The sequence below is a fragment of the Miniopterus schreibersii genome, assembly GCF_964146895.1.
Source record: "Miniopterus schreibersii genome assembly, chromosome: 7".
Taxonomy (NCBI): domain Eukaryota; kingdom Metazoa; phylum Chordata; class Mammalia; order Chiroptera; family Miniopteridae; genus Miniopterus; species Miniopterus schreibersii.
The window spans coordinates 43,276,910-43,298,192 of record NC_138108.1 but is presented as its reverse complement, the minus strand read 5'-3'; the positions used below and the strand labels follow the sequence as shown (position 1 = coordinate 43,298,192).

Sequence of the window (21,283 nt, the reverse complement as noted above, 5' to 3'; positions counted from 1 at the left end):
AGTAGCAGCGCTATGATAATATAACACAGTCCCTGCTCCCCCACCCATCCCCACCCCAGGAGGTTTTAACGGATTGATTTTTTTAAAGGAATCTGTAAAATAAATATAAATTCATTCATCAGTATGTCTCCAGCATCCCTCTCCCACATTTCAGTTCCTTTAAAAGGTTGCTAGGCAACCAGGTAGAAAAATAGCCAAAGCCCTTGTGAAGAGAAGACATACTTACAATGTTGGAAATATAAATATGAGCCTGCTCACTTGGGCTTGCTCACAAACTGCCAGGTCTTGCGACATAATCAATTCAGAGGCAATGATTGCAATTGATCGTGAGGTTGGTGAAAACAATTGGCCATAACCTGCCCAGGGAGACATGACTCAAACCACCCAAGTGTGAGAGGAAGTGCTGCTCTGTTGGTACCTCTTGCCCTTGAAAGGGGGTGAATTTTCAGCGGTTCCTGCTGGCCAGACTCTCTGCCTGTCTATGTGACTCCATTCTGGCAGTTAGTTGCCATAAAATCTCTTTAGAACCCACAATTGTTAATGCCCAGGCTTCCCTATGAATTGCTGCTATGTCTCCCCTGGCATTAATATATCCACTTGATTTTAAATGGAGCCTGACTCTGTGGCCATTGGCATGTGCACTGTCTCTGGTGGCCCAGGTTCAGATTGCTCCAAGCAACTGCACAGCCTTCCTACCTGGTGTGTGTGCCAGGGGGTCTGCTCATGGGGACAGGTGTTGATGTTCAGCTGCTAATTTCCCCCATTAGAGACAATGTGGTAGGATCTGATGATACAATCTGTTCATCTGAGGTCTGCCCTGATTTTTCCTGTTTAGAATATATCGCTAACTTTATTGAAACAATAAAAGAAGGAATAGATGCACAATGTGCCCTTTAAATGGTTTTGCTTTGCTAGGGAAAAAAATCCACAGCAGTCAATTTCTTTTTGTCTATTATAAATTTATTAACAGTGTGCTGTAATTAGGTGCATGGCTTTGCCTTAGAGGACAAATGGTGCTTCTTGAACTGTGACGTTAGTCTGATTGTGGTAAAATGACCCATTTGGTTTTACCAGCTGTGACTTTGGAGGAAACTGAATGACAGAGAATGCATAAAATTCAACAGATAAAAACATTCTCAGCTCATACTCCCTATTGCTGATTATTCTGCATCCCAAGCAAAATGTTCTTTGGATTTGCTTGCTAATGTCTTGATGATCTAAAGAGTATTGTGCTTAAGTTGATGGAATGTCAGAAGGGCAACTGGCTTATCAGATTGAGCCTATATTCCCCCATTAATATGACACTGGCTGCTCTGGTAGAATTTAAAGATGTGTGATATCTGATTTACCAAGAGGAATTTCGAAATGGGGAAGCAGGACAGTGCAATGGTTGCAATTTTGCTATTCAGGACCAGGGTGCATGCATTGGAAGCCATAGCAATACTGGTTTCTGAACTTCTCTAAGTCTTGGTTCTCTGTCTCTAAAACAGGGAATTGTATAACCTGCTTCAAGCAGGGAATTGTATTGAGAGAATAGGAGAAGAACCATTATCAGCTCCCCTCAGGCTACTTTGGGCCTGGCCCTCTGACTGTGGGAAAGGGGGCCCAGAAGAAAAAGGAGTTCCCTGCCTGTGGCCATGATCCTGGCAAAAGAGTTCTTAACCACATTGACTTTCATTGATTTCTTTTCTATGCTGGGTTCCCATCTTAGAGGAAGAGAGATGGGAAAGAGTGAGAACAGGTGTCGTGCCACCTGACTTTACTTTTTCAGCTCACACAAAGTTGGAACCATAGAAATGGAAAACCACAAAGAGATTAAGTCTGTGTTTATGGTCCTGTTCCCACACTGGTCCTTGTTCTGGGTCCTTTTTTTCTAAATTTCTATTCTTGCCTGACATTTATCCCAAATAAAGTTTTGGCCAATTAAGGTTTACAATAGGATGCTTCTCAGAACATTTCCATTTCAATATGGAACTTCTGGGATAGAAAGCAGTGAGTCTTAAAGAGGACATTTCATGTACCATAACAGAACAGGTTTTTTAAGTGGGGGAAGAAGGCTACTGTTATCTCTTGATGACCTCGTAAGTGGTCCTAATGTCATAAGAGACTGGGCTCATTCAGTTGATGGTTGGAAGTTGCCTATTGCAAGACTGAAACAGAAAATTCTTAAAATCTGGTGTTTTGTCTTTAAAAAGAGAGAGAGTGAGAACATTTAAGACTCCTAGCCTCTCTCTGTTTTCTCACTCACTTCTTTCCTGCACCGCTTATGAGTACCTTTCAGCTCAGAATCTCCCCTTCTTTGTCCTGCTTTGTGATCCTGGAGTGTGCTGTAAACATTTCTCCTTTGCCATATGGCATATGTTAAGTTTCATCAGTAGAGGGCACTAGAGGGCCACTGCAGGAGGAAAGGGCCCACTTCCTAGTTTCAGCGTGCTTTTTCCTTGCTGCTGTGGCCTTTGGCTACCAGTGGCATTTGGGACACCCTGTGGTGTTCAACCTCCTGAGAGTTTTACCAGCACTCAGTGGGCAGTTTCCCAGTGATTCTTAAAGGCACCCGGGCAGGTGGTTTCCTGTTTTCCAGCCTTGGCTTGTCTCACCTCAGAGAACATCACCACCCATAGTCACATCCTTTCCAGTGAGGTCTGAGTGCCCCTGGGTTTGGGGGCAGGGGCTCTTCCAAATTAGTTTTTTCCCTGGGCATTCTGTTTCAGCTAGAGGTAGTAGCTGCTCCCCAAATCTGCTCTTCCTGTACTTGTTAGAGTTCTCTACTCCTCAGTATTTAATCCCCTTTTATGAATTAATACTTCTTAATATTAAATTTTTCCTGTTCAAATTACTGGTGTTTTTCTGTTTTCTGGTTGGACCCAGATTGACAGATCTTACAGGATCAGAAGTGATGTTATGCCGGTGGTGAGTTTGGGGAGTCACTGCATATCTGAGTTCTTTCCCTTCTCCTTTCTCTTGGGAGTCAGCCAGACCCAAGACTGGCCAGATAAGTCTGTCTTTCAGTCTTAGAAAGCCTACTCCCTGCAGATGAAAGCCACATTCTCCAAGATCAGCTCTAGCAGTAATAAAGGTGTTATTTTGGACCCAATCTACTGAGTACTTTATCTTATTTCTCAATTAGTTAATCCAGGCAGGGAGAAGTCCTACTTTCTATTGTCTAGCCCCCTCCTCAACTCCCAGATAATTTTCATATAAAACATTTTAAAATAAGTACCAGAAAAATGAATGCTCTGGGGAAGCACAGCATGTCTAGCACATGCTCTTTAGCTTTGCCTGTCCCCTGGCCCCCTTCCACATCACTGTGACTTTCATCCCACCACATAGAAAGCTATTTTTTCTTAAAATACTAACATAATTGGGGAGTGATTCTATGTCTCCAAAATGCTGTCACACTATAACGGTCATCTTCAATGAGTACAGTGCCACAGAACCCACATAAACAGTTCAGAGTTTGCTGATAAGAAAACATTTATAAAACAGCATGATCTATTTGAAACACGTCTCTTTAAAAATCAAGAATTAACAAATCATCCATTTAAAACTGTGTGAAAAAGAATAGACTTGTGGCTTCCACTCTGTGTATCAAGGTCCACCAAGGAAAAAGATCATTAGCTAGCCCTTGGGCAAAGTCTACTTCCCTGACACATTGGATATTAACAGTTGGATTTGATGGTGTTGTTGAGTTCTTGCTGAAGGAGGAAATTGAAGAACGGATGTCAGCAAGTGACCACATTGGCTCAGACAGTGAGCCACACACCGCTTCTCCCCTCCATCATCTCTATTGACATAGCTTTCCATTGTCCTTGACTTTCTCTTGCACTCTGCATGCATGGCTGAGTTACTTATGTGTCCTGTGTGTTTGCATAAGGAGAGTACAGTGGAGGGAAATGCCCTCTCATGTGCTTTAGACAGAAAGAAAATACAACTCATGCCTTTTATAAACATTTGTCTTTTTATATTATATTATATTATATTATTTTATTTTATTTTATTTTATTTTATTTTTTTAACCTCACCTGAGGATATGTTTATTGAGTTTAGAGAAAGAGGAAAGGAGAGAGAAAGAAACATCAATGTGAGAAAGAAACATTGATCGGTTGCCTCTCGTATACTCTCCAACCAGAGATTGAACCCAAAACCTAGGTATATGCCCTGACCTTGAATCGAACCCACAACCTTTTGTTGTACCAGACAACACTCCAACCAACTGAGCCACCTGGCCAGGGCCCTTTTGTGAACATTTGAAATGGTGTAGTGGCTAAGGATTTATAAAGCTTCATGACACACCCCATCTCAAGCATAGGCCTGGGGTAATAGCACCTGACACAGGAAACGTACTGTAATCTTGAGATTCTGAGAAGACCTTTGAAACAGATTCTTGCTGGGCTGAAAAGCCACACTGTGGCATGGGATGACATTTAGAATGGAAGAAATTAGGACCAGGTTTATAGTTGTTCATATGGAAAATACAATAATAAATAAATAATAATACAAGAAAAAACTCTGCATTTCATATACTCACAACTGTAAACCTACTTCTGCCCACAACTGTATTTATATAAATATATGTATTATGTATTTATAGCACAGCAAAAATAGTATATATGTTATGTATTTACAGAAAATATTTAAAATGTATATAAAAAGGCCTGAGAGAATACAAGTCATACTGATACGGAGAAGAGACTGACATTAGGGGTGGTACCGAAGAGGAATTTTGTTTTTTGCTTTCTGTGTTCCTTTGTTGGGGAATTGTTTACATTGAGGTGGAATCATGCATTACAAATAAATATTTCAACTTTTTAAATAATTTTGAACAGGTAAGAGGTGACTTTGGGAGAAAAGTAGCTTTGGCTGTGACCAGGTGGTAATAATGAGGGAAGAGACACAGGCACACACCTCACCGTCCAACCTCATCACTGAATCTACCGATTGTGATTGAGATGGCAGGTCTGCCGCTGTGATTAATACTCTCAGATGCTTCATTGCGCTCAGGTGTCTTGCTTTTTTGCTTTTATGAGTAAATAAAGAGAACACCGTTTGAACACACTCCCAGGTGTTTAACTATATGTTAATGATTGTTCATTAATACCTCAGTCTTTGTATCTCCTCTCTATATTCCCCCTCTCCTTCCCTAGCACCCTCCTCCCCTCACCAGCTGGTTTATGTCCCCTCTGTGTAGGACCCACCTTGAAATTCACAACTTCCCAGAAGCCTTTCTTAAGGAACTCAGCCTCATTGAGAAATCTTTTATTCAGCGTCTCCTTGGTGAATGTGTTTTAATGTTTGAGGACTTCATTTTGCACCTTCTGGATGTGTCTCATGCTAATTGGCTTTCTGTCATTTTTTGCATATATGTTCTCTTAATTCATCTTCCAAAGTAATGGACTCTTCATGAGATAAAACACAAAAAACAGTGAGGTGTATGTTCCTGGGAGACAAAAATACCTGAGCTTAAAACCTGACTCTTCTACTCTTTGTTGGATGTTTTTAAGAAAATTTCTTCTTTTAAGCCCACTTTCCCCACCTGTGAACCTGGAATGATAATCCTATTCCACAGGACTGCTGTGATGTTCCATTGGCCTATATGTGAAGCACTTGGCATGGAGCTTGGTTGTAGTAAGCACGTGATAGTTGGCACTGATCCTCATCTAGCTCCAACCCACCATGTGTATATATAATGGTCCTGACATCAGATAATGTCCATGATGAGGTCTGAAGTCATGACTTATTTGTTAATTTTGGTCCTATATGTTCAGGGACCTGGGAATATTTGTGCTTCAAACGTAGAGGAATGAGGCTTATATTTTGTCAAATCCAACTCAAGTCACCACCTAAGGGGGCTCCTTTGCTCCTCAAACCCTCTTGTTGTGTATAATTTAGTCATAATTTGCTTATATTGAAAGGAGCTGTTCCATATTCTAATTTTATACTACTTTGGGAAACAAGTCATATTTTGTTCTGGAATCATTTCTTGGCTTACTTATAATATTTATGTGTTTATGTGCATTCATTCATGTAGTTGTTCAGCAAAAGTTTTCTAAGTGCTGCTGTGCTAGGCACTAAACATACACATGAAGCATAAATAGAAGCCTGTCAGGCAGACAAATTGAGGAGAGTACTCTAGACTGAAGGGCATGTGCAAAAGTCCTGAGGCATGAAAGAACAAGACCTGCTTTAGGAGCTGTAAGTACCATGCAGTACAGTACTGTGAACATGGGGAAGTGGTTTGAGATGAGATTGGGTAGATAAACAGGCAAGGCCATTTGTATTTCATGTAAAAGGGTTGAGATTTCACCATGCTGGCAGTATGAACCTACTGAAGAATTTTGAGCAGGGAATTGAATGTTATAAAGAAATTCTAGCTGCCAAGTGCAAGATGGATTAAAGATGGATGAAGATAAGGGGAATAAAATAAGAAGGCTACTGGAGTAATCTGGGTGTGAGATGTTAAGTGAATGAACTAGAACATAAAGAGGGAATGGGGTATTGAGAAAGGAATTTAGGAAATAGAATTTATAGGACTTGGGGCTTGATTGATATATTCATTTTCTATTGCTGTCATAACAAATTGCCACAAATTTAGCATTTTAAAGCAGCACAGATTTGTTATTTAATAGTTCTGTAAGTTAGAAATCTGTCATGGGTCTCACTGGGTTAAAATCAGGGTGTCAGCAGGGCTGTATTCCTTTCTGGGATCTCTAGGGGAGAATTGCTTTCCTTTTTTATTCAAGTTATTAGCAGAGTTTGCTTCCTTGGATTTGTAGAATTAAGGTCCCCATGTCCTTGCTGTATGTCAGCTGAGGCCCATTCCCATCTTCCAGAGGCCACTTGCATTCTTTGGCTTCCTTCCTTGTCTCCCAGCAATGGTGGGTAGAGTCCCTTTCCTATTTTGAATCACTCCTGCCTCTTTTTCCTTCTTTCTACCTCTCTCTTCTACTTTAAAGGATTCAACATTAAATTGAGTTCATCCAGATCATCCAAGGGAACCCTCAGTCTCCAGGTCCTTACCCTCAATTGTATCAGCAAAGTCCCCTTTGCCATGGAAGGCAGCATGCTCGTAAGTTCTGGGCATTGGAATGTAGCCTTTTTTGAGGGGTCCATTATTCTGCCTTCTCCAGCTGGATGTGGGATTAGGGGAGAGGATAGAACCCAAATGTCTGTCTCCAGCTGCCAGGTGGATGCAGCCGGAGGGGAGAAAGATGGGTTTGGTTCTGAACATGCTGAATTTAAGGTGCTCCTGAGAAATCAAGATGGGGCAATCTAGAAAGGTGTTAGATGCACTAACCAAAAGGCAGAGGAGAAACAGGGGCAGGAGACACAAATTAGGAAGCCTCTGACATAGAGTGAGCCCTCAGTGAATGCACAGAATGGGGGGAGACCAGGGCTAAGAACAGAATGCTGGGGCCAATAATACTTCAGGTGCGTGGGGGGACAGGTACTCATAAAAGGAAGAGTAGGATAATCTACATGGCGTCCCATCGCAGGGTCTCTGTTCCTTGTGACACATTTCTCCCTTCCTCCTCCACCTGGCCCATTTTCTCCTCAGTTCCTGGTTTTCTGCCAGCTCATAGTTTCTGCTTCCTAAAATTCCAGCTTGCACACCGTGCTCCATCCATGGCCTCTTCTGTCTGCGGCACCATCATGCATCTCTCAGCTTCAGCTCCCGTTACTAACCTGCCTCATTCTCTCATTTTTTTCCAGTTCAAGGTGGAAAAAAACCCTTCTAAAGAGAATGGGATTGACCCAGCTTATTTGAACTCATGCTGTAGTCACCAAATTAAGTTAGGATTGGCTGTCCTGGGCCAGGTGCCCACCTTGGTCCAAATATTCTGCTCTCTATTTCAGGAACTAAAATGAACTCAGTTTGACTGTTCAGCAAATTGTTTTGCTCCACAGAGACTTTGGGGGAAGAAGGTTAACTTTATCTCTTCGCCCCTTTATCTTCACCATCACCCCTTGCTTCTAGCCTCAGATAGCCCTAATGCTATCTGTGTGCAGGGCATCTTTATAAAAATTGAATTTTGGGTCTAAAGCACAGGAATAAAACTCAGGCAGGCAAAACTCTAATATTGTCATTCTCCTTCACTGACTAATCTCTTTTATACATTTTCTGGGTATGTGAGAACTTGGTTACTCAGATTCATCGGTCTTGCAGCCACTCACCATTCTCACATCTTGTGGGCTCTCAGCATCACGCACATAAGCGAGTGATGCCTGTCTCTGAATCGCAGCTGTGCACTGACTCTCCCATCATACCGAGTATGAAGCATCTCACCTTTTAGGGAGAGACCTGGGCAGGGTTGCAGCTTGCCTCTGTAGCTTTGAGAGAAAGCAGAAAGGTACCAGTTACAACTTGGTGGTCTTCCTGGATGGCAAGAGAACTGGGATTTATATTGCCAGTGCATACAATGTACTCTAGAGCCTTTATTTTTATTTTTTTTTAGCTTTCATTACATACAGATAATGATCTTTCAAAGGCCTCAATTTACTGAACCTAAGTATGATGGATGAACTCCAGGAAAGACAGGGCATCTACAAGGTCAAATGAGCTTCTCTAAAGCCAAATTCCTATAATGCCAGGCTTTCAAGAGTTTCCTTGTGTGGGGTTCATGTGAAGCCACCAGGGACTGGGCGAGTGATGATCTGCTGCTGTTCTCCTCTGTGCTCTACTGCAGAGGTTCAGGCCAACACATAAATGGTAGCCCCTGTCCATAGTTCCTGTTGAGAAACAGACTGAACACAGGAAGGTACGGTGTTCTCTACGCTGGAGTGGATACCTGCCATCGATTTCTCCAGTGGACCCTTGCCAGGTGATTCTCTAATTGCAGCAAAGGGCTTTCCCTCCATGCTCAGCTGACCGATGTCAAGCCTACTGGGTTGTTTTAATCAAGTCTGTACAGTCTGTCTACAAGTGACTTCTTGGTCATGGTTAACTGCTTTGGGGTGAATTAAGTCTATTAGACAGTAAATTGCTTAAGTGGCTCTTCTTTGTGGAACTGGCCTCGGTGAGAACAGAATGAGCAGAAAACCTGCGAAGAGCAAGGCAAATTCAAGTCCTGGAATGGGTGGTAGAGAGGATCTAGGACAGCCTGTTCACTGAGAGATGCCACACTGAGGCCACAGAGGGGAGCTGGGAGGGCATGGATGTACAACCTCAAACACTGGCGCCGGTAAGAACATGTCAGCACAACCAGTATTGTAGCAGAAGTTATACGGTTGTACTTTTATTAATTTAAAAATGCTAGGTAAAGATGAAAGCTTATTGAATAGAATGAATGAGATAAAGAGGCAGCCTCCAGAATAACTGAAGGGCAACCTTTTACTGCTACTCCTTTTAGCTGGGTACATAGGTAATTTTCCTTTGCGTCTTTGAGTCAGATGATCGGAAGGATAATTAAATTCATGCAGAACAGGGAAATCATGTACTCCCTCTCTATTTTCCTCCCCATCTTGTCCTTGCCTCCTGCTCTCTCTATAGGCTCAAAAAGTTTCACATAGTCTAGCCCCCAAAATTACTCACATTCTTTGATCTATCAGACTTTTTTTATATTTCCGTGACTTCGTACATGCTGTTTTCTAAGCCTGAAATAGCTTCCTCCTCCTTCTTTATCTTGAAAAATCCAACCTACTCTTCAGGGTCATCTCAAGTTCATCTTCTTTATAAAGCCTTTGGGACTCTCCGCGTGGATCAATTGCCCCCCTTAGTTCTGTTCCCACATAACTTTGTGCTTCTATTATATCACTTGTCAAATTGTGTTCTATGTTATAGGATAATACCCTGAAATATTTTTGGCTCAATTAAGATTCATTGCATATAACAGTGGATTACAGAAGATGGAAGTTTATGTCTCTCTTCTTTAAGGATGACTGGGGGAAGCAGTCTAGAGCTGGTATGGCAGCTTTGCAATATCATCAGGAATCCATATTCTTTGCTAGGCTTGGCTCATAGCTTTCATTTTCAAGTTAACCTCATGTTCAGAACAGCTGCTCAAGTTCCAGCCATCACATCCATGCTTCAGGAAGCAGAAAGGGAGAAGAAGAAATATGGCATATTTCCTTTCTTTTAAGAAGACTTTCTGAAACACCATGGAACAATTTTACTTGTGTATCATTGCCCAGAACTCAGTCACATGGCCACATCTAGCTGCAAGGAAGTCAGGAAAATGTAGTTTTGTATGGCAGCATTATACCAGAATAAAAGTTGCATTATAAGAAATGAGAAGAAAATGGATATTGAGAGGCAACTTGCAATTACATTTTCTGATACAGTTATTTCTTTTTTTTCTTACCGCTCTTATTTTTTTACCTATCAAAGCTGAGCAATCTATGGCTTTAGAAAGCAGCCAGAACCCAGGTGAAAACAAAGATTGCATGTAACGGGCTTAAAATTTACAGTCATAATTCAGGTGTGCAGAAATATAACTTTCTTCATTAACTGAACTTAACTTGCCCCAAAGTGCCTATTCTCATTTATGGCTAGAAAAAAAAACAAAAAAACAATTAAAGGTGTGGGGATGCAAAAAAAACCCCAAAAACTTTTCTCCCACCTTCTCAGTTCTTCTAGCTGGGCTAATAATCACATTAACAGAGACATAGTAACAAGAGAAAATATCCAAAATGTATCGTGGATGCATATGTGGGGTGCCGTAAGAATATGAGCCCCAAGGATGCACTGAACTGCTGAGGTTTATATGCCATTCTGGACAAAAGAGACTGGGGAGGGGGCCTGGGGTTTTAAAGAGAAAGCAGGTAATTTACAGGTAGATGAGAAGGACCACGTTTTTGCTGGGCCACCAGAAACAGTTGGACACAGAGGAAAGTTCAGCAAACAGGCTTTGCTAGATTTCTCCCTGTCTGCCTCATTTAGTTTATATTAAGATGCTAAGGCAATGCTCCATTCCTTTAAGCAGAGTTTTCTATCTGCATTTCTTCAGGCAGGTAAAGAAAAAGGGTCCAGGGTTCTTTCTGAGTCTTTTGTTTCTTAATAACAGCTTAAAATCAATATCCCAAAAGTCATATTTAGGAGTGGCAAAACTTAGATACCCCTCAAAGATAATGCCACTTCTGTTTTAAAATGGAATGTTTTTGGATAAATATTCAGTCAAACGCAGGACCCTTCCCTTCCCCTTTTTCCTGCCTTCTCCTCGGGAAGTGGTCTGGTTACCCACAGTCTTGCTGTGCTTCTCTGGTTCTCTTGGGCCTCCAATAATTAGTTATGTTAGATGTCTGTCCCCTCTCCCCAGGGACCTCTCAGGGAACATCGTCTTAGCTGTTTTGCTTTCTCCAGTGCTCACTGCAGAAGCTGACATATAGGAAATAGTTTAAAATGTGACCGATGAATTTATGAGTGTACTTTAAATGTACCACATAATTAAATCAAATGGTAGCATAATGACTGAAAATCCTGAAAAATTAAAAGTCTGTTTCTCTAAAGCCCCCAGCACTAGGTTTATAGCTTTCTCATGGCACTAATACTACTCAGCTCTCAATTTGAGTAGTTGTGTGCTTGCCTCGCCCCTCATTAGAGTGTCTGCCCCCGAGGAGTGTTCCTGATCTGTGTGACCCTCGCAGGTCTTACAGAAAGCTTGGACTTAGAAGACCCTGAATCAGTGAAAATGAAAGACTAAATGAATATGGCCTGGCACTTTATAATTTATCACTAATGAATGATTCTCACCAGGAAGAAACAGAATAGATTTTATCAGAGAGATTTAAAACAGTATCAGTAGGCGAGTTCATAGTTTGTCTTCAACTGAACACTTTTTTTTGTAAGAAAAAAATTATTTTTGTTTTTCAGAAATCCTCCACCTACTTTACTTCATCCGGAAAAATGGTGTGAGGAATTCAACCACTTTATTTCACAGTGAGTATTTCTTCCACTGAAAATTGCTTATCCAGCAAAGCCTTGGACAGTGATTGGAGGAATCTAAGCTTTGAAATTTACTTGGTGCTAAAAGTTGTTATATCTTCCAGCACATTATGACACAGAATTTGTTCCAGTAAATGACAGAAGATGCCTTGTTTAGGATTTGAAAAATAAGGAGTTCCATCTGACTCTTAGCTATAATCTTCCTTCTTATCTTGTGGGTTACATTTCTCTGAGAATCTACTCTGTCCTGAGCCAAATATTGCCAAATCTGATGCCCACCCTGGGACCAGAGAGGAGATAGAAGGTGGCAGCCTTCAACAGAGGTTTCTCAATGTGGAGGGTGGACTTGGCTCTAAGATCTATGTTGTGGGAGCAGGGCTCTAGTTTCCAAGGTGATTGAGGGGACAAAATAGGATCTCAAGCCTGAGGCACCAAGGCGAAGAGCCCCAGTCATGGCTCCAGGTGTGCAGAACAAGATGAAAGCCCAACTGATGGGTGATGTACCTAGTGGGAACTGTGTTACTAGGAAGTAGGCAAGACTGAATGGAATTAAGACAGGAGCAGAACCAACACCACCACCAATGGGGTGATGACTCTGTGTTGGGAACATGAGCTTTTGGCTAAGCTCCTGGCAGAGGACTGCACTGGCCTCAAGCCTGAGGAAGATGCTTAGCATGCTGGAGGGGACTATGTGACCCTAAACTAGGGGCCTGGTGAACTGCAGGGGCAGGAATTTAGACCAGGCATTACAAGCCATATCCAGGCACAGAAACTGAGAAGAGGTACCCTCAGTATCTAATATATCAAACAAGGTGTTCAGAGGTCACGGGAGGAGAAAAGAAGTGACAAAAATAGCTAGAAAACAGTTAGTAGGGAAGGGTCAACACCACAGAGGCAGGGCAATGATGCAACTGGGTCTCTGGATCATCTTCCTTAATCAGTCATAATACAGATCAACAGTTCCTTATCCACAATTCCAAACTCCAAAGAGCTCTGAAAAATGAAAGTGTTTTGTACTTGAGTCATTTAACTGCAAGCCCTGACCTTATGTGAACTGATTTGGTGCCAACATGTGACCTAAACTGAAGTGGGGTTATTTATAGTCGTTATTTATCTCACTCAGTGTGAATATTCATGTGAATTGCTGCAGATATATTAATGTGCTTGATTACAGTGTGCTGCCCTAGATCCTGCTGGGGATGTTACATAACATACAGTAAATGCACTGGTTTACTTTTCTAAAATTTGATAAAATTCTGAGTCCTGAAACATCTATGGCCCCAGGGGTTTTGTATAAAGAACGTTTCACTTTCATTTCAAATGTAATATAATTCAGGGTCCCTTGTACAACCCCTCCTGGATTTGTGCCTTCTTCTTTAGTAGAGAGGAGCAATAAGGAACTCCAAGAACTCTACCAAGCAAGGCCAGGTTGAAATGTGACCATAAAGTTCAAGACCAGGGGTGGAGGACATTTCCTTCCCCCTCTGTCCCCACTCTGATGTTCCTGTGATGACTGTAGAATGCTGTAGTCACAAGTCAAGGGTGGTGATGTTAGGCAATGTTGAGAGGAACAACAGATAAAACAAGAGGGATGATGCTCACATAGGAGCAGAGGAAGAGCCACCTCCTGAAATTTGGGAGCCAAAGGATGTGGTGGAGAGAACTGAAGAGCTAATGGCATCTTGGTGGCTGGGAACACATTTCAGATCAGCCCAGGGAGAGAAATCTCATCACTAAGGTCCCAATGATTTTGCTGCCAAAACCTGGATCCAAAGAATTTTCCTTTTCACACCGTTGACCTTCTCTAAACAGTTGGCCTAGAAAAACCCATTACATATTCACAAATACGCCTTCCTATACCAAGTTCTCGTGATGCCTCTAAAATGTGACTTGACTTCTGTATACTTTTTCAAGAGTATGTTTGTGTTAAGCCAAGCATGGTATTGCTCGGGTGGATTTGGAAATAAAGGTACGCAATTGATGGGGTTGGGACTTTTCAGGGTTAAACACAGTATAGAAGTCACTCCCAACCATTGATTTTCCTTTATGGAAAATCCTATTATATGCCCATTTAAATCTACTTATGTATTCCCTAACTCTGAGACTTCCAGATGAACTCATTCTGATCAAGAAAGATCTTGATCCTAGAATGGAAGACGAGACACAATAATTGTTAAAACTGCAGGGGAGGGAGAGTCTGAAAAATTCTAATGAACCAAGGAAAGTAAATAAAAATGATTGTGCTCTTTATTACTAATTTAAGATACAGAAAAATGTCATTGATCTTCTCTTTATTTAATGAGTTCTTTTTACTGGTTTTATTAATGAAAATATTATATATTATAGGTGTTCATAAATTCTTTCCTGCCCTCAACCACCTAATCCTACTTTTCCCATTACATCTTAGATTCCTCAACCATGAATTTTCCTTTTACCAGATTTTTGGGGCTATAACTCTTGAGATTAGGGACTTGTTATTGTGTTTTATATTTTTAGATAGAAACCTGCCCACTATTCCCAAATAATATCCTTATTTTTTATTTTTTATAGATGAGCCTACCTACCCTAGGCTGCCATTACTCAGTCTACTGAATTCTATTTAACTTTACTATTTCACTATATTTATTCAAATCTCTAATTAAATGTAAACAGAGATACTCACTGGGTTAGAAATGTCTATTTAAAAAGATAGCCTTGGTTTGCTTTTTTACTTACCTTGCTCATATTGGGAGGGACAGGAAAGAAGGATGGGGAATTAAGATTTCAGATTATAAGCTTTTCATTATTGGTGGGACTGGGGCAGGCAAGATAATTACGTGGTAATTTCTGGAAAAGTGTTATCTGAATTATCCAGATAATTGCTCCAGTTCCCCTTGTAGACTGAATTGTGGTGCATTGTGTTGAAGTAGACTGGTTCCCTAAAGAGTAAACAGGACTAGAAATTCTTAAGCAACTTTAAAACTTTCAGTATCCTGTCCCCATATGACTGCTGACTGATATGTTTGCATGGGGTGGGAGGGAATGGGGGACATGAGTGTGGAGATGTGGCTTAATGTTTTTCAGATTTGTTCCCAGCCTTCTTAATTTGAAGACAGGAAAGATTTTAAGGTCTGAAATCCTATTAGTAAACCTGTTCGGGGGTTGAGAAAAAAAGTAAAGAAACATTAGCCTTTTTGGTTCTGAACCTTTGGTCTTAGTGATAATTGACTCATTTATATGTGTTAGTTATGCGTTTGTCAGAGCATGACTCCTGACAGCTTAGTTATGATAAATTAAACAGGATGCTCACATAAATTTTGCACTCCTTTTTATCCATATGCTAAAACCCTGCCCAATGTTTTTTGTCACTTCTATCACGTGGGGTTGGCTTTGTAGCGATTTCATTATCAGCCCTTTCCCCTGTGGCTAAAGCTATTTGCATAACAACTTTATCTGGTTCATGTCCCAGCCAGACTTCTGTTTTGTCTGGAGGGTCCTCCTTTTAATAGATGCCACTTCTTATATTAAGTTCAAATTAATTTCTAGTCTTTGGACTAACCTACAGAAATATTCCCAACCATTGGTCAAAAGGTATTTGTGAGCTATGCTTTTTCATGTTGCCTCTAAAACTTTTAGGGTTTTCTTAGGAATTGGATTTAGGACTTTATCATTAATGGCTCTTGAGCTGATGATTAGTGAGACAATAAAGAAGGATTCCTCTTAGTCCAGGTCCAAGCCATCAAGAAGAGCACTATAGCTGCTCAGCTTTGGGCTTGGTGATGGCTTGAACTATATGGTTGCTCATACATACTGTGCTTTCCTGGGTTGGCTGACTTGACCGACTAAGTATGCAGGTGTATCTATTTCCCTGAGTGAGCATTGTGGACAAGCCTTGTCCTTAATTCATGAAATATTGAGGTGACCTTGTCTATCCCTCCAAATGACTTTTATGTAGCTACAAGCAGTTGCACTTAATGTTAACAAGGTGAGATCAGCCTGAGTTGCAAAACTACTAAAAGTAATAAGTATTTGCATAAATTTATTCCTTAAAAATTGAAACTCAGACCTGGAACATTCTCTTTTTTCTAGGCCTTAATGTTTATAAAAGTAACCATTTTGTGGGGGTTGTTTCCAGTTGTTTCCTTGACATTGATTGTATTCCCTTCAAGGCAACAATTGTCAGCAATTTGCCATTCTTCATTTTATGTTTCAAAGCACCTTAATTTGATATGGATTTATGATGTCAATGAACAGCACACTTGGAATGATAAGTATTCTAACTTATGATTAAGTTTCACAAATATTTTTGGCTTTTTAAGTCCTGTCAGATTCTCAGGTGGACCCACAAGGGTTAATACTTCCTGGAGTAGAAGGATACAATAACCTTAATTTACAGTACTTTACAAATTGGTCAGTTTAATTTAAATGAGCAGCGGTATCTCCTGTGACAGACTCTCTCCATTTTAGATTTATTTAGCCAATGATTACCTATTATGGCTTCTTGAATTAATTAGCATCTCTTGAGCTACAGGGAATTAGTGAATTAATAAAAATTCATGAGAAGCCAAAAAATAAAAATTCTAATGAAAAGTCCTCCAAATTCTCCTCTCCCCACATGTATTGATCAGTATACCTATAGAGGCACCCCAACGTTTTTCTTATTTTGAAAAATTGGGATTTTTTTTCACCTTCATGAGAACAAATACAGCTGTGTGTTTCAAGGTTCTGTCTCCCTGAAGAGCATCTGATTTAGATGACCTAATAGATCATCTAAAGACACCAAAGGCCCAATTTGATTTGACTTATACCCCACTTATCAACTCAGCCAATAAAATCTGATTTTATCATGGTGTAAAACAAGAAGTGGCTCAGTGTGACTTGAAGTTGAAACCCGGTGCAATGTCCATATAACCCTGAAATATACTGTCATCCTAGGAACCTTGGCAATGAGGGTTTTAGGTTCATACAACATAAGCAAAAGACATAGTAAGGTGGGTAATCCAGACGCTAGTCAGCACATTCAGTTTATTTCCCAACAAATGCTGGTTTCAGATCTTGTGAGAAACCAGATCTGTAGTGTATGTTATAGGTTTCACTTTAGTGCTTGTGGCACATTATGTTAGGTGACTTTTTGGTAGGGTTGGTCTAAATGATATCCTGTAACATTTACCCCATACTGACTTTTCTCCCTTTTAAAAAAAATCATACTTGAATTTCATAATGTAAATAAAAAAAGAGTCTGCAGTTGAAATAAACAGAAGTGATGGGGAGCTCTGTGCTGTCTGGGTGGGGGTGGGGTGGGGGTGGGGGGAGGGTGGCTGCCGTCCCCTCACAGGCTGTGCTTCTCCGCCCCTTCCCAGATGGCCGCCTGGCTCATCTAGCAGAGGCAGCCTGGAAGAGCAGTGTGCACCTCCAGCTGTGCCACTTACTAGCTGGGCAACCCTGGGGAAGATATTTAACCTCCCTGACCCTTGGTCCTCATTTGGCAAATTGGGACTGAGAATACATGCCTCATAGGGATACCATAAAGATTACATTATATCATGTGTACGCAGAACCTGGCAAATAATAACTAACGTATATAACTCTTACTCATGCCTGCCTCCGTTCTCTACATGTCATATAATTCACTTAATCCTCACAATCTTATGAGGCAGTTCTAACATTATCTCCATTTTACAGAAACTGAGGTAGAAAGAGGCCGAGAGTCCCAAGACCACAGCTCGTAAGTGGTGGAGCTGGCATTTGAATCTCAGACGACTTGTTTCTGTGTTCATGCTCAGCCACCAGTAGTTGTTATTTTTATTACCCTTTGCATTTGGTCCATACCACTATTCTGAAACTGCCTTTTGAAAGTATCACCGGATCTCTCTCCTTTTCTCTGTCGTTCTGGTGTGTACAGTTGACTCTGTTCCTTGCTGTGTCTTCTCACAAGACTTTCAGGATCACGTGATTCCTGGCCAGAAACAAAAGCAGAATTGTCCCATTCCCCAATGGATTTGGATTAGGATTTGGATTAGGATTTGGATTAGGACTTGGATTAGGATCAAGGTCACTAGCATCTAATTATATGAAGCGGAAAACATCACTATCTGGACAGTTGGACATGTTTTAATGGGAAAATTATTTTTCTCTTTGTTTCTGTGGATGTAAGAAATGTCCAAACCTGTAAGAATTTTTATGAGTTTATTTGAGCCAAACTGAATGACAATTGCTGTCAGAAGCAAAATCTCAACAGACTGAGAAAATGCTCCAGAGAATGGCAGTTTTGCATCTATTTTATACATTACAATCAAAGGGGGTTACATGAAATCCACTGGTAGTAAATTAGGGAAGTGGGGGAAAGCAAAGCAGGGGTGGGGTGAACCTCTGGGATTGGATAAAAAGTAAAACACATTGGTGGGTACAGGATAGTTAACTGTTAACAATTAACATGATAACAATAACAATAAGGGGTTCTGTGGTCTTATGCGCTGGTGCGGTGGTTGTGCTTTGAGGGGTCTGGAAAAAGAAAATTACCCTGGCATTCCAAAGGTATGTTATTGCAAATGTAAAAAGACAATGGACAGCCTCAATTAAGGTAAAGATTGATTTGTGTGGGAAGATACCGGCCTAGAACATGACTTCCGTCCATGACTCACGTTTAGATAAAAAGTTTTCATTTCAGACCACCCTGTATGGTCACTTTAGGTCCCTGAGTTTGTAAGGCCGCCATCCTGGCTTCCCCTGAGCTTGTCAGGTTTAGTATGTGGCGCCTTTTTCGCCCACATTTCTATGCTTCTGTACTTGTAGGTTTAATAATAAACATGTGAGACCTTTTGTTTAGAAAAAAAAAAAAAGAGGTGTCAATGACCTTCTCATCCCTGACACCTCTGGAATAATTCAACCTGCTGTCCATCTTCTCTTGATTTAGACAAAACTACTCACTGATTTTCACAACTCACCTCCCTCCCTCCCTCCTTCCCTCCCTCCCTTCCTCCTTCCCTCCCTCTCTCTCTTTCTCTTTCTCTCTCTTTCCCTCTTTTCCTTCTCAACACCAACACACTGCCCCCTCAAACTAACCCTGAGAGAATCATCTTTAGCAATAATCAAAACAGAAGCAATGCCTGGAGTACAGAATTACTTGTTACAGCCCTCCCTTTCCCACCTATCCCAGGGCATACCTTGTGCAGACTGAGTGCCTCTGTCTGCTGTCAGCCTGCCACAGGTTTCTCCGTGGGGAAGGAGTAGTGGGACAGCAAATGGATGCCAGGACCCTGGAAGGCAGGACTCACAGTGCTTGGCAACTAACTGTGGGAAGAGACAGGTGCTACAGAGAGGAAAGTGTGAAGCATGACTCCAGTGTTTTCAGCATGGGAAAGGTCTTTTTAGAGATTATATGTTGGAGAAATTAAGGGCACAGGATCTGAAGTCAGGTTATATTCTAGCACTGCCTCTCAGATTTTTTTTTACCTTAAACAAGTTACTTAACCTTTCTGAGCCTCAGTTTCCTTGTCAGTAAAATGGGAGCACTAATACTTATAATCACTTGGGATTAAGATCAAGTCTGCTATCAGACTTTTAATTTCCTCTCACATAAAATAAGCTGGGAGTGAGGCCACCCATGTACTGCTGTCTGGCAAGGCACATGGCAGCCACCCAGGTGCCTGTCCTGGTGCTGCCCCATTTAGTGTGATTTCCATTCCCAGGGGCACCTCATGGGCCAAAATGGCTGCTGTAGCTCCAACAATTACATGCTTCTTACAGGCATGTGGAAGGAGAGAGAAATGAAAGTTTCCTTACTTTAAGAAGACTTTAGGACAGTTTCATATAGCAACATATCATTAGCTACAACTTAATCACATGGCCACACCTAACTATAAAGAAAGCTAAGAAATGTAGTCTTCTAATGGCAGCCATGGGCCTAGGTCCGTACCAGGGCTCTATCCGTAAGTATCGCGGACGGTGTATAGCCAGGTAGCAATGTGCGGTCATGTTACTTTGTAGACCGTTGCAGGATTAAATGAGATACAGACTGAGAGCTCAACAAATGTGGGTGATAATGATGACTATTGTAACTCACAGTAGTGATGCCATCAACAGAGATGTGAGAGTCAGGAAGGAGAGCCAGTAGGGCCCGCCCATAGGGTGATGAGTCACAGCAAAAGTAGATCTTAAAGAGGGACAGTCATGATCTCCACTGAGGCTGATCTGTGGCCTAGGAGAATGAGAAAGTAAGGCCAAGGTAGAAGCAAATTAGTATGGTCAAGGTGGCCAGGCCGACACCGCTCCTGGGGCTTCTCCCAAGAAGTGTGGTGGTCTTCTGGTCTGATGCTAAGTCCCCAGCTTCCTGCCTGTGCCCCCATTCCCTGGCCACTGGAGTTTCCACAGGCTCTGCTGCAGAAGGAAATCTGGCTCTGGGTCAATCAGAATTTTAATTAAAAATGGAAATGAAGGCTCATGTCACCAGCACTATATTCTTCCAGCCCACTGATGATTTCTGGCAGGGATAAAAATAACAGACATAGCCCTTTGGCACTAATGAGGAAAAGGCTGGGATTTTTGTTTTTGTTTTTTTAATGGATTCAAAATTTATAACAGTGATTTTAAATATAATGAATCATCATAATAGTGTCTCTTGGTCTTCCATCTCCTTTTGAGTGTGTGTGCAGGCTTCATTGACTCTCAGTATTTTAATATGGAACTTCCAAAGGTCATCAAATACATGCTATAGCTATCATACCACGTTCATGAATGAGAGAAAAATACCAGAATTTATTTTGGATATGAAGGACTATTGAATGTTTTCTTGAAAGAAGAAATGTATTTTAAAGGCTATACTTTAGTGAATAATGGGAATTCTTGCCTTTAAGGGAAGCCCAGAGCTTAAACCCTTAGGCTCAAGCAGTGCTCCTCACACATGTAAAGAAAGCCTGACTTTGACTACTATGTGTTATGGGTTGAATTGTGTCCTCTGAAACTTCACATGTTGAAGTCCTAGCCCTCGATATCTCAGAATGTGACATTATTTGGAAATAGGGCCTTTGTAGGTGTAATTGGTTAAGATGAGATCACTGGTGTCTTTATAAAAGGGGGACATTTGGACATAGACACATGCACACACACACACACACACACACACACAGAACATCACGTGAAGATTGTATTTATGCTGCCACAAGCCAAGAATTACCAGAAGCTAGGAGCAAGGCCTGGAATAGATGCTTCCCTAGCATCTTCAGAGAGAGCACAGATCTACAAACCTTAAATCTTGATCTCAGACTTCTAGCCTCCAGAACTATGTCTGCTGTTTAAGCCACTTGGTTTGTGGTACTTTGTTTATGGCAGCTCTAGGAAACTAATGCAGCCCATGACTTGAAGGTTACATCATCTTAAGTCATTGGATCTCTCCAAGTCTGCACTTCCTAAGCTATGGGTGAGGATAGC

General features: G+C 41.3%; 1 protein-coding gene across 1 annotated transcript in view; it reads left to right on the top strand.

Moving 5' to 3' along the window:
* Positions 1–21,283, top strand: part of MYO3B (myosin IIIB) — a gene marked incomplete at its 5' end in the record, with an annotated part of 324,483 nt that overhangs the window by 80,508 nt on the left and 222,692 nt on the right. The window contains one exon of the mRNA XM_081142170.1: positions 11,807–11,872. Coding sequence (XP_080998296.1) covers positions 11,807–11,872 — 66 coding nt within the window. The remainder of the gene's footprint in view (positions 1–11,806; positions 11,873–21,283) is intronic.